Raw genomic sequence first — 13,929 nt, 5'->3', positions numbered from 1 at the left:
ACTCCATTACTTTGTTGATTACCCCCTCTATATTTGTCTGCTCCTCAGTTTGTTCCCTGTGTCAGCGTTGATGTCGTTATTTTTTCCATGTCCAGACGCTGTTCCTGTTCTGTTTCATGCCCGATGTTTATTAAATGTTCACTCCCTGTACCCGCTTCTCGTCTCCACCATCGATCCTCACACTTATGTACATTTAAATATTTCTGTTTCATTTTCAATACATTTGCAAACATTTCAAAAAACATACCTTCACTTTGTCATAATGGGATAGTATGTGTAGATGGGTGAGGAAAAAATTGATTTAATCTGTTTTGAATTCAGGCTGTAACACAACCAAATGTGGAATAAGTCAAGGGGTGTGGATACTTTCTGAAGGCACTGTGTGATTAAGCATTCACAATAGGCCTAATACAAACATGGAAATACAACTGGTGGCCTATAGTATATATAGACTACTAATGCTTACTCACTGTAAACACAACTTCAGTGGCCAATATAACCTACTAGGCTAATGCTTATTCACTGTAAACATGATTTTAGTGGCCTATAGAAAAGCCTACTAATGCTTATTCACTGTAAACCCAACTGCAGGAGTTTCAGTGCAAGACTTGTAGCCTAATCTTCCAGCAGAGAGCACTGGTCAGCTTTTTTTATTCCAACCCCAAAAGGTATTTTTCACAGTTGGTGTTCAATATGTCTCCTGTAGGCTATTTCTCTGATTTAGCTCATGGTATCACAATTAAATAAAGAGGTATCATCTCATCTGTAGCCTTTTCTTGGTAACAAAAGAGAAAAATGTGTTCATGGGTGGACAGAGGGTAGTAGTCTGAAATCTGCCAAAATTCCACACCGTTCCACAGGAGTCAAACCTGACCGTGAATCCCTTTCCCTTGTTCAAATGAAGCCTAATATCAGTATGGCCATTAGGGGGCAGAATCAGCCATGTTATAGCAGATTATTTACCTTTGAGAGTTGATACCACTCTTTACAGCCTACAGTACAGGCGATAATACATTAGATGTTACATGTTTGACTACAGCATTATTGAAGAATTACTACAGCATTATTGCAGACTTACTACAGCATTACTGCATAATTACTACAGCATTATTGCAGACTTATTACAGCATTACTGCATAATTACTACAGCATTAGTACAACATTACTGCAGAATTACTACAGCATTATTGCAGACTTACTACAGCATTACTGCAGAATTACTACAGCATTATTGCAGACTTACTACAGCATTACTGCATAATTACTACAGCATTATTGCAGACTTACTACAGCATTACTGCATAATTACTACAGCATTAGTACAACATTACTGCAGAATTACTACAGCATTACAGAAACACAGTGCTACAGAGGATTACTTGAATAATATTAACTATAGAAGCCCTAGTCTTGCCCATAGCATGAAAAGCTACTCAGCAGATTTTCTGTGCATTTCAACTTGCTGTCAAGAGCTGCTGATGCATATTTTGGCCTGCAGTTAATGTTATTAATGTTCCAAGTGCAATCATATCTGGCCATGCTTTTTGAATGATCAGATACAGTTGAAGTTGGATGTTTACGTGTTTACAGGTTGGAGTCATTAAAACTCGTTTTTTCAACCACTCCACAAATTTCTTGTTAACAAACTATAGTTTTGGCAAGTCGGTTAGGACATCTACTTTGTGCATGACACAAGTCATTTTTCCAACAATTGTTTCCAGACAGATTATTTCACTTATAATTCACTGTATCACAATTCCAGTGGGTCAGAAGTGTACATACACTAAGTTGACTGTGCCTTTAAACAGCTAGGAAAATTCCAGAAAATGATATCATGGCGTTAGAAGCTTCTGATAGGCTAATTGACAGCATTTGAGTCAATTGGAGGTGTACCTGTGGATGTATTTCAAGGCCTTCCTTCAAACTCACTGCCTCTTTGCATTACATCATGAGAAAATCAAAAGAAATCAGCCAAGACCTCAGAAAAAAAATTGTAGACCTCCACAAGTCTGGTTCATCCTTGGGAGCAATTTCCAAATGCCTGAAGGTACCACGTACATCTGTACAAACAATAGTATGCAAGTATAAACACCATGGGACCACGCAGCCGTCGTACCGCTCAGGAAGGAGACGCGTTCTGTCTCCTAGAGATGAACGCACTTTGGTGTGAAAAGTGCAAATCAATCAAGGAACAACAGCAAAGGACCATGTGAAGATGCTGGAGGAAACAGGTACAAAAGTATCAATATCCACAGTAAAACAACTCCTATATCGACATAACCTGAAAGGCCGCTCAGCAAGGAAGAAGCCACTGCTCCAAAACTGCCATAAAAAAGCCAGACTACGGTTTGCAACTGCACTTCAGGACAAAGATCGTACTTTTTGGAGAAATGTCCTCTGGTCTGATAAAACAAAAATAGAACTGTTTGGATATAATGACCATTGTTAGGTTTAGAGGAAAAAGGGGGAGGCTTGCAAGCCGAAGAACACCATCCCAACCGTAAAGCACGGGGGTGGCAGCATCATGTTGTGGGGGTGCTTTGCTGCAGGAGGGACTGGTGCACTTCACAAAATAGATGGCATCATGAGGGAGCGATGATTATGTGGATATATTGAAGCAACATCTCAAGACATCAGTCAGGAAGTTAAAGCTTGGTCGCAAATGGGTCTTCCAAATGTACAATGACCCCAAGCAAAGTTGTGGCAAAATGGCTTAAGGACAAGAAAGTCAAGGTATTGGAGTGGCCATCACAAATCCCTGACCTCAATCCCATAGAACATTTGTGGGCAGAACTGAAAAAGCGTGTGTGAGCAAGGAGGCCTACAAACCTGACTCAGTTACACCAGCTCTGTCAGGAGGAATGGACCAAAATTCATCCAACTTATTGTGGGAAGCTTGTGGAAGGCTACCCAAAGTTAAACAATTCAAAGGCAATGCTACCAAATACTAATTGAGTGTATGTAAACTTCTAACCCACTGGGAATGTGTTGAAAGAAATAAAAGCTGAAATATATCATTCTCTCAACTATTATACTGACATTTCACATTCTTAAAATAAAGTGGTGATCCTAACTGACCAAAGACAGGGAATTTTTACTAGGATTAAATGTCAGGAATTGTGAAAAACTGAGTTTAAATGTATTTGGCTAAGGTGTATGTAAACTTCCGACTTCAACTGTACATTGATTATATCATGCTCACGTAATCACTGTGCCATCTAATAACATCACTTTGGGGTGAGACATAAAACTGGCTAAGGTCAAACTGGCTTACTGGGAACTTGTGTTAAAGGCTTAAATCTTCACTGAGCCAAGGATGGTTTTCATTGAGTAGGCTATGGAGGTTTATACCAGTTCTGTCAATCAATTGGTCTTCATCAGTGGACAGTCAGACTATATCAGTTGGACTTTGAGTAAAATCTCTTCAATCAGAGGCCCACATCAGCAATGATTTGTTCACTTGGTGTTGTTATTCTCTAAAATGTATGAATGTATGTTTTTCTTGTGTTCGTGATACGGATGTGTGTGTGTGGGTGTTAATAGAATACAATAAAATCCATCAATCTCAATCAATCAGTTTGGGAAATATGACTAGATTGTTCTGGCACAACAGTCTGCTTAAAGTGGCACTTCAGTTTCCTTTTCACCTCATTTAACACCTGATTTACTTAACAAAAGGCACATCTCAATAGGTGGTCCAGGTAAGTCATGGCATAGCACAAGTAGGGGAATGGGGTGCTTGCTCCTCTATTGTTCCTCAAGCAAGGAGGAGGCCAATGACATCACTACTTCCCATCAAACCAACTCCTTGAATGCCCTTGAAATTAGTTTGCAGTTGTGTAAAAAAAACAATATTTTGCTCTAAACTTGTATTTTTTTGTACCGTTTATTGTGTGTAATGTACTGTATCTATATGCCTACTTGGGATATCACTTTTCAACAGGAACAGTAAAAAACTTTCCTAATGACATGGAATGGGGAATAACCCACCCATACCAGACAATTTCACGTATCCCTTCCCTGCAGAGACCAATGGACACTGAAGGGGAACCTTGCTGTGCGCCGTCTACTGCCGTCTCATCACAGATACCTGGAGAGGATTGCAATCACCACGAGCACACGCAGGCGCGCTCTTATATCTACATTTTGCCTATGCCATATCGTGTAGAATAGTCTACAGAGTATTTGTCTTTGTCCTATATAGCCCAGTAGTGCACTTGTTTTTTCATTTACTGAGGCTAATTTATGCAGCTGCCATGACCATTTTATCCTGACGGGGACTGACTGATGTCTTTACCATTTCCCACTACTCTATCGCCTTTCGGAAGCACCTGCATCAACGCGCAAAGGAAGGAGCCCGTTGTTTTCTACCGCGGACATATGAACTCAGGACATTACGCTTTGGATAAAGGCTGCCCGTAGCCATGCAACGGCACCTCACATCAAAGATTCTGTGGGGAAGAAGATGCTGCTTTGAAACTGGAGCATTGTTAACCATGATGTAGAGGTTCCTTCCGGCTAAATCGGGTTGGATTATGTATCCCGCGATAGGCTTGCTGGCGAGTTTACGTTGCACTGTGATTTGAACCTCAGTTTTCCTAAGGTGATCCATGCCTCTGTGTTTTTGCCTTTGTCAATATGTCCCCAGCATCGGCTGCCACGGCCAGTGAGAGCAGCACCACTACCGTTCCAGAGGAGGACACAGAGGAAAGCCCCCGCGAGGAGGTGAGAGAAGAGAACCGCGTTGTATACCTTCAATTTTGCGCCTGCGGCTGCACGAGAGCTGCTAGGCGAATCGTGCAATTGGCAAAATAGTTGATATTCATATCACAGCTAAATCACCCATAACCTGAGCCCTAATCTGATTCAGAGATAGCGGCTCAATTACCCACGTATAATAACCGCATTACGCGCTGCAGCAATACGGTTTTTACCGTTTATCATGTAAATTATAAATAGCCTATAATTTTGACCATATTATTAATTCAATATGTTGTGTTAGCTGTGCGTGAGTTTGCGCTTGTTTTTGTCTCGTCTCCAGCCACTGTAAAACATCCCCGTTATATGGTCCCTTTCTGGTGGGTATCAAAATGATTGACAGCTCTCTGTCTGAGGAGATATCGTAATGACAGGCTATAGGCCACAACTCCTGTCAAGGCAAGGGATTATTAAAGCCCTTTAAATATTCATTTATACAGCAATAGTAACATTCTGGACGCATTTCACAAACTATTATTATTTGTAATTGCTACAATGAACCCTTGTTTTTATAGTGTCCTTCTGATCAGGGAACACTATTGTATAATTGTTTTTAACTGCTGGTGTTTTATATTTTGAGGATTTAATAGGGTTTATTATCAGTTCATAGGATGTGTCACTAACCATTTTAATATATTCATTAGCTTACATTCACAATTCCCGTTACACTTCTGGACTAAACATAAGACTGAAGAGTTGACAATTCCAATCAAGTAGTAGGTTTAAGTATCAAGATGTGCTAATGTTTAGTCAAACTTTTGTTTTAGTTGGGCATCTCTTCCATGGGCCTTTCTATTACACTAAATGATTTGTATGTACCACAGAGCCAGTCTTAACAAGAGAGAAGTGTCAGCTTGACAGAAACTCAATTGGGGGTAATTCCACGGTAACATAGTGATGCTGAGACTCCGATTTTTCACTTTAAAATGTATGTAAAACAAAAACCAATAATTGCAAAATTAAACAATAAATACAACTCTTTGCACAAGGACTACCTTTAACAATTTCCACTGAACATTTTACAAAAACGCAATTTACTTGAAGAACAGTGCAGATGTAAAGTTTGGTAACAGAATGAGGGTTTGTGTTGTTGATGCCATCATTCTGTTACCAAACTTTGCATGTGCAACGTTTTCTCGTAATTTCACAAAATGGTTGTTTTATAACATATTGTACCCTATAAAAATAGGTCATTTACAAGTGGAAACGCCATGTCACAGGTAGTGTGAATGAAAGCCTGTCAATCTGACAGTGTGAACCCAGAGAAACCCTAAAGTAATCGGGTAGAAAGTGGGACACTTCTTTACCCTCACTTTGTGCTTCATCAACACCATTTGTTGAACACACCTCTGGTGAAAATCAGACCACCTGAGTGTCATCATTATGGCTGTTTTCAGCTCCTACAGAATTCATTAGGAAGTAGGCATTATCCATAAAGAAGACATTATCCATGAAGTAGGCATTATCCACCCACACAGCAAGACAATCATTTTTCATATCATTATTTCATTGTATAGTATTAATTCAGCTGCCTCCATTTCCCCTAGCTTCACCATTTTACCATGAAGATTCCCACAGCTTTCATCAAATGAAGCTTAAAATGTCAGGCGAAATGACTGCAATGCCTTCCTAATAAAAAATATTCATCAAGTTACATCTAGAATTGACTGAAAAATGTCTGTACCTGCTATCCTGCTTTCCTCTAAGGTTTCCCAAACACTCTATAGCCTGTTTCTGCATTGATGAGGCAAGTGGTCATGATCAATATAAGATGTATTGATTTTTGCTATGCATGATATACATGGGACCAGAATAGATCATAAGACCAGATGGTATCTTTCCTCAGGCACCTCGAGATGCTCAGAGCTTGAACATTCCCTACTGCCATAGGTAAGGGCAGGCATGCTGTATAACACAATGTGAAACATTATCTGTTGGACACCAGGCAAATGCACAAAAATAGTAGAAGAAATAAAAGTATTTCCTTCAAATTAAAAGTCTAAAAGAAAATGTAGTGCAATATCCACTGTGCAAACACAATGTGTATCCCTTCAAAACTGTAGAATGTTAGATGAGTACCAAAGGACACCCCCATCCTCTACAATCAATCACGATCTCATGTCATGCTGCTTAAACTCATATTACTTTATGCTCAATTCAAAAAGAGGGCACAACAGCTCCATGCAACAGGAGCTGGAAAGTGTGTTATGTTAGATTGATTACGGTGCTGGCTAGAGTTTATCCACTGCCAGTGAGTGAATACTATTCTATTGCAGTAGCATATCAACAGAAGGGGAAGTTCAGTGCTAAGCCCTCTGCCCTGTGGGGCGTCATGTTGACAGGGGGCATAGGGACCATGTCATGTGACAAGGTAGGGGGAGGATAATTATGGAGAAGGAACATCTATTATTTACTCAGTGCTGTCATGTTAGGAGCACGGCTTGCTCATTTGTTTTTCTGCTCACGACATATCAGAGATGGTCTTTTGTAAAAACCTGGAATACAGTTTGGCGAAACCTGTATTTAAATCCCCAAAAAGGTTGTCTATACAGTACTATCCGGTATTATACACTGGGTGGTTCGAGCCCTGAATGCTGATTGGGTGAAAGCTGTGGTATATCGTATACCATAGGTATGACAAAACATTTATTTTTACTGTTCTAATTACATTGGTAACCAGTTTATAATAGCAATAAGGCACCTCAGGGTTTGTGGTATAATATATACCACGGTTAAGGTCTGTATTCAGGCACTCTGCATTGCTTTGTGCATAAGAACCACACCCCCTCGTGCCTTATTGCATAAATAACCTATGCAACGAAAAATAACCATTGAAGCATGATGCCTCCTCTTCATAGCTGGTTGCAATGTCCTGCCTACCCTCTGTAGGCTACTGTTTAGTTCCAACAAATTAAGCCACTGCCAAAAGTATCACCCCATGATGTCCAGGCAGCGAGCCTCCTGTACTATACACCATTAAGCCAATCAATCTCTGCCCCCTGTGTGATGACTGATATGCAAATGTAGGAATGGACTGCGCTATAATCCAACCATCCTGAGGCTTTTGGATCCCTTTCCAAGCGTGTGGGCAGGCTGCACTCCCATAAGGCGTGACCAGCTCCTGATGCAGGCACTGGGGCTTTCGGTGCCCTGGGGTGGAAAAGGTACCACCAGCTTCATTGTGCCTGGATGAAATGGCTGCATGATTTCTTCTGGATGGTTTGCTCTCTTAACGGTTCACAATTTTGGAATCCAAAGTGTTTTAGATATCTGTTTAAATAAATACTATTTATATGAGTAAAACATTATTTTGTAGCTAATATAGCTAATTTCACTTTTATTATGCTATTGTATATTTGATCAGAAGACTCCTATATACACAAACATAGGGCCATAAACTGGGAGTGCTTCACACTCACTTGAAGTTGCTGGTAGTATCTGTGAGATACTTCATGGCGACAAACGCATTACATGTTTTCTCAATGGCCTGGAATGGAAACAAGCAGATTCTCATGAAAAGGTTGAGAGTTCAGATGAAGTGTGTGAGCCGTTTGATCTTAACAAGCAAAGACATGATCAAGCGGCTCTCTGCTTAGGCATAAGATACGTTAATGCACTTAGAATGCGGACTATTTCTCGAAATATTTCATGTGTTGCAAAGAGCAGGTGCTTTTAGTGTTTCTATAGAGTTATTTCAAAGATAGCTATTATTTAAAAAATCAATTGATTCATTCTCATCAGGTATTTGACATTTATTTTGTCCACAATGCTTGCAGGTATGTTTTCACAGACTCAGATTGGTATTTTCTCTCTCTGTTTCCCTCTGTGCAGCAACGGCCCCTGAAGCAGTCGCTCAGTAAATCCCTGTGCAGGGAGAGCCACTGGAAATGCCTGATCCTGTCCCTGCTCATGTACGGCTGCGTGGGGGCCATGACCTGGTGCCACGTGACCAAGGTGACGCGCCTCTCTTTCGACAGTGCCTACAAGGTCAAGTCCATGATGTACCACGAAAGCCCCTGCTCCAACGGTTACATCTACATCCCTGTGGCCTTCATGGTCATGCTCTACGTGGTCTACCTGGTGGAGTGCTGGCACTGCCACACCCACAACCAGCTACAGCACAAGGTGAACGTGGAGAGTGTGGGAGAGCGTGTCGGGCGCATGCAGCAGGCCACGCCCTGCATCTGGTGGAAGGCCATCAGCTACCACTATGTGCGGCGGACACGACAGGTAACACGCTACCGTAACGGAGACGCATACACCACCACGCAGGTGTACCACGAGCGAGTCAACACGCATGTGGCCGAGGCGGAGTTCGACTACAGCAACTGTGGTGTGAAGGACATATCCAAGCAGCTGCAGGGCCTAGACTGCTTCCCTGTCACGAAGCTGAGGTTCACTAAGTGCTTTAGCTTCGCCAACGTGGAGTCGGAGAACGCCTACCTGACTCAACGGGCCCGCTTCTTCACTGAGAATGAGGGCCTGGACGACTACATGGAGGCCCGGGAGGGAATGCACCTGAAGAATGTAGACTTTAAGGAGTACATGATTGCCTTCTCGGATCCGGACCACCTGCCTTGGTACGTGTCCAACTACGTGTTCTGGACAGCCGCCGCCTTCACCTTCTCCTGGCCGCTGCGCGTGCTAACCGAGTACCGCACGGCCTATGTCCATTACCACGTGGAGAAGTTGTTCGGCTTCGATTATGTCCCTGTCACACCATCTGAGGAGCGACCATACTGCCGCCACATCCCTCGGGTCAACACCATCGACAGCACCGAGTTGGAGTGGCACATCCGCTCCAACCAGCAGCTGGTGCCCAGCTATTCAGAGGCTGTACTCATGGACCTGGCTCAGCTCTCGTCAGGTGGCGGCGGCAATGCCAACACCTACTCAGTGTGCGGCGGCTACGGCAGCTACCGGCAGAACTGCGAGCGCTGCCACCGCACCATCAGCAGCTCGTCCATCTTCTCGCGCAGCGCCCTGAGCATCTGCACTGGGACTAGCCCGCGCATCCCCTTCAGCGGCAGCCGCTTCTCGCTGTCGCGGCTGTACGGATCACGGCGCAGCTGCCTGTGGCGGAGCAGCGGCAGCCTCAATGAGACATCGTGCCCCACAGAGAGCACGCGCTGCCTGACACCGTCGGGCCAGCTGACTAGCGAGGAGAATCCACCGGACTACCAGGACGCGCTCTACTTCCCTGTGCTCATCGTGCACCGCAACGAGGGCTGCCTGAACCACTCGCTGCACAGGAATGGATCCTGCGTGGAGACCTCTATATGACGCAGCACTGGGCCTCCCAGTCCAGACCTGAACAAGGAATGTAATGTTACTGTCCTTTCTCTGGGAGGACACTGACTGGATAATGAACCTTCCTTTTGGATCTTTTTTTCCTCTCCATTAGACCACATGACACACCAGTGGCATTCCGGAACCCTTCCAGACCTCTTCCAACACTGTTTATCAAAGACAGTACTGAGTTAAATGCACATTTTGAATGCTCACTCCACCTTTTCCATAACTTCCTTTGCAGCCCAGCTCATCTCACACGAGATGCCCTCCAGTGATATGTTCATCACAGTAAGTAATAGACTATGTAACTATCTCAAAGCATGTATGAAAAAAACACATTCATAGGCAAAATCAGACAGTCTGCGACAAATGGACATAATGATCTGAGAATGATATTTGGAAGGACATATGTTGCGCGGAATGCACACCACCACCATTCTGGACCAAACACAATGCTCTGTTCATATCAGTTTGTGTTTCCTTAACCAAAGTGTCATGTTAGCTTCCACACTATCTATAAATAGAGAACATGAAAAAGCAAAGTACACTAACAGACATTTGGCCAGAGAATAAACTCCACCTTAAATTGTAGTGCATTTTGCTGTTGTCATAACCAGGTAGCAAAGAACTTCAATTGGAACATCTGTTTTCAAAGTTGGATAAAATGTGTTATTTTGTAAGAGTCTTAGAAGGGATGTCTTGTGACTGAAAATCCCCAACACAGCTCAAGACAGCTCAATGGTAGAAGCCTCCAACACAGCTCGACTAGAGGCCTTCATTGGAGATGACTCATAAGTGGGGCATGAGTTTAAGGAACATAAACATGATTTATTCAAGCCTTAGAGAGCAATTTGGAGATGGGAAGGAAAACCATGACGCCACATTAAATAATTGAGAGCAAGAAAAGTTTAAAACATCTGACTTATTTTTCTAGTAAATGCATTACTGGATATTTTTAATTATGTTGCAGATATCAAAGTAAATTCATACAGTCCATAATTTGTTTCCCCTCTAGCTCATGGTTCTCAATGAAAAGCCTTAGACGCAGATCTACATTTTTTATTAAAACATTACAATTTGAAACACATTTGGGGTTATGTGATGGTGTAGTTGTTTGTTTTGAGGCCAACAAGAGATCTTTTTACAGAATTAATGTTCTTTCAAGATAATGATGATGAGAGATACAGCAGTTACAACATCCAGTTAATTAGCAACGGGAATCAAATATCACAGGATGCAATAACATTCCCACTTCCTGACCCTCTAAATATAGTAACATAGTCAGATCCATGAATAATTTAGATCAGGAGGACTAAATGGTACAAATACTTCAAACTGAATCCATGAGAGAAGTCTTTCATCGCATAGTTTTCCTTACTGTCAAAATGACTGTCACTCTTCACTACATGTTAATGCATTTCTGATTGACTTAATACATACAACATCAATGTGATTATATCATGTCAGCTCAGCTGTCAATAATAACCTCAGCATTGCATATCTCCTATTTCCAATTAATATTTGAACACAAAATTATTATTAATTACTCTATGAACAATAATTTCCTTCAAACTACCTCTTCGTTGTTTTTGTGATTTAAGTGCCTGACTGTGGGTGCTTTAAAGTTTGACTTAAAACCACACCTAAACCACATAGCACACCTACCCATTCATCCAAAACCACACCTAAACAACATACTGTACCTCACCTACCCATTCATCGAACCAACCAACCAACCAACCAACCAACCAACCAGAAATACAAAGGCAGCAACAGAGCAACTCAACTTTCACTGCATCTCTTCTAAGTAGCAATATACTGATGAGACAGGACATTTAATTGAGGCTGGCACCAATGATCAGGCCCTGAAAACTTCAAGATGTGCTTTGTCTATTGTCAGAAAAAGTAGGTTTAAAAGCAAGACCAAGTGCTGATTCTGATGATGCCCATCAGAAACAGCCAGACAGCCATCACAGAGACCCAAAATAGACTGAGGGCTGTGTTCAAACACTGATAATGTCAGCTTTAGTAATAAACCAGGAGGATTTTTGAAGATATGAGAATAAACATGATCACAACTGAACAAATGTTCTATGTACTAATGGCTTATTTCCACTAGCAAAGTCTCAAAGCAAGGCAAGGTACATTTAAAAATAAGTTCAATAAATGTGTAGAATTCACACCTGGGACCAATCACTTATAAAGTACACAGAAAGGGTGCCCAGCTCATGAAGTGAAAAATCCAACCCACTTCTCCCAGTCCACTGAAATATACGCACACATTTTGTAAATAACTCTTTAAATGATTTTGAAGGTAGCGGTCAAAGGGCTTTGTTGCTGTGATCAAACTAAAGCTAACCCTAGGAGCTGGAGTCAATATGGCCCGGGATAAGAGCTAAGCTGACAGCTAGCCAGTCACTTCTGGCCAAGAGGCCTCTGCTATTTAACAGAAAACAACTCTGATGAATTCAGGGTGACGGCAGAGCTCAGTAATCTATGCCCAGGACTCATACTTACAATTCACACATTGTTATTAGATCTATATACACAAAGGATAGATAGGCCTTTCTCCATTGTATGTATCCTACTGACCTCAGATTCCCGTTCTTATCTCAGAAATGACTAGCATTATTGACTGATGTGGATATGTGATTGAATTGACTGTAAACATTGGATTGACCACTTAATAATCCAATGCTGTCAAAGATAAACTCATTCTGCTCATTCTGAAAAAACATACACCTATTTTGTGAAATCCGCTGATCATCCCACGAACAAAAATTGCATTAACAATATACTGGTAGATCTCTAGCAGAGTGTAATAGCATTTCTTTCTCTTGATGCGTTTCTTCCTTGCACCCTACTACCTTTATAACGTCACTTGCCACTGGCCATTTTAGGGAACTAGATGCGAAGCAATTAAAGGAAGTTGTTCAACCTCAATCCCATTTTCTCGACAATAAACCAAAAAACACTTTAGCTATACAATAAAGCAGCAAACAAAAAATACACACCAGTCATAACCACAAGACACTGAGTCCTGTCATGTTTAGTTGTGGCTCACCTCATCTAAAGCGCATCTATGCAACCCCCATAACCAACTCAGGAGTGTAGTCAGGATATCCACCTTACATTTGTCATAAATTCTACCCCTTAACCTTTTCTTATTATCCCTGTCAGCTGACTTGACAGTGCTGTTTGATTTGTTTTCCAGATAGGTGGCTATGAGGATACACTTAAGTGCCCATATTCACAGTCTCAGAGTAGGAGTGCTGATATAGAATCATTTTTGCCTTTCAGATCATAATGAAAAAGGGGAGACCTGATCCTAGATCAACACTCCTAGGTCTCGGTCTGCTCTGCAGTTCCTTAAAGTGTCAGAGGCTTTGACCGTGTGTATCAGCTGAAACGAATGGTGTCCTTTATGGGGTTTTAATCACGGCATGTGACACAGCTCTGTAACCATACTGATGCTCCTATAGCAGATGATAGAAGGTTATTATAACCTAGCTGGAGGTCACGCACGTCATGGGAAGCACAGTTCACTCAGTCACAGAATGCCCTCTTTATTTAGATCACTCCTATTATGTCTGGGATGGGCTGAAGTTTGGAAACAGCAGATAGTGAATCCCCAGAGTTTTAGACTTCAACAACGGTCAAAAAAAGATAGTGATACCGGCATTACATTACAGACTCAATAGTCCATTGCTCACTGACCAGCCTCTCACTAATAAAAAAAAAGTTCATTTAATGTAGATAAAACAGTTATATCAGATGGCGTCACTGTGATATGTAATTGTGTACAAATAAAAGTGTTTAACAGTGCTATGTTTACTAACCATAAAACAATAAATAGTATACAAGTACAGCAAACCAAGG

At 41.8% G+C, this 13,929-nt stretch overlaps 1 protein-coding gene across 1 annotated transcript; it reads left to right on the top strand.

Moving 5' to 3' along the window:
* Positions 1-4,465: 4,465 nt before the first annotated feature.
* tmem151ba (transmembrane protein 151Ba) lies at positions 4,466-10,307 on the top strand. Its single transcript, XM_029631037.2, has 2 exons — positions 4,466-4,725; positions 8,590-10,307. Exons 1-2 carry the CDS (start codon positions 4,639-4,641, stop codon positions 10,039-10,041), a joined length of 1,539 nt encoding a protein of 512 aa, XP_029486897.2. The 5' UTR covers positions 4,466-4,638; the 3' UTR covers positions 10,042-10,307.
* Positions 10,308-13,929: the final 3,622 nt, after the last annotated feature.

Source organism: Oncorhynchus nerka, linkage group LG24 (genome assembly GCF_034236695.1).
Source record: "Oncorhynchus nerka isolate Pitt River linkage group LG24, Oner_Uvic_2.0, whole genome shotgun sequence".
Classification (NCBI taxonomy): Eukaryota; Metazoa; Chordata; class Actinopteri; order Salmoniformes; family Salmonidae; genus Oncorhynchus; species Oncorhynchus nerka.
Note: the sequence above shows the minus strand (reverse complement) of the source record. Positions and strands in the feature narration are given on the sequence as shown.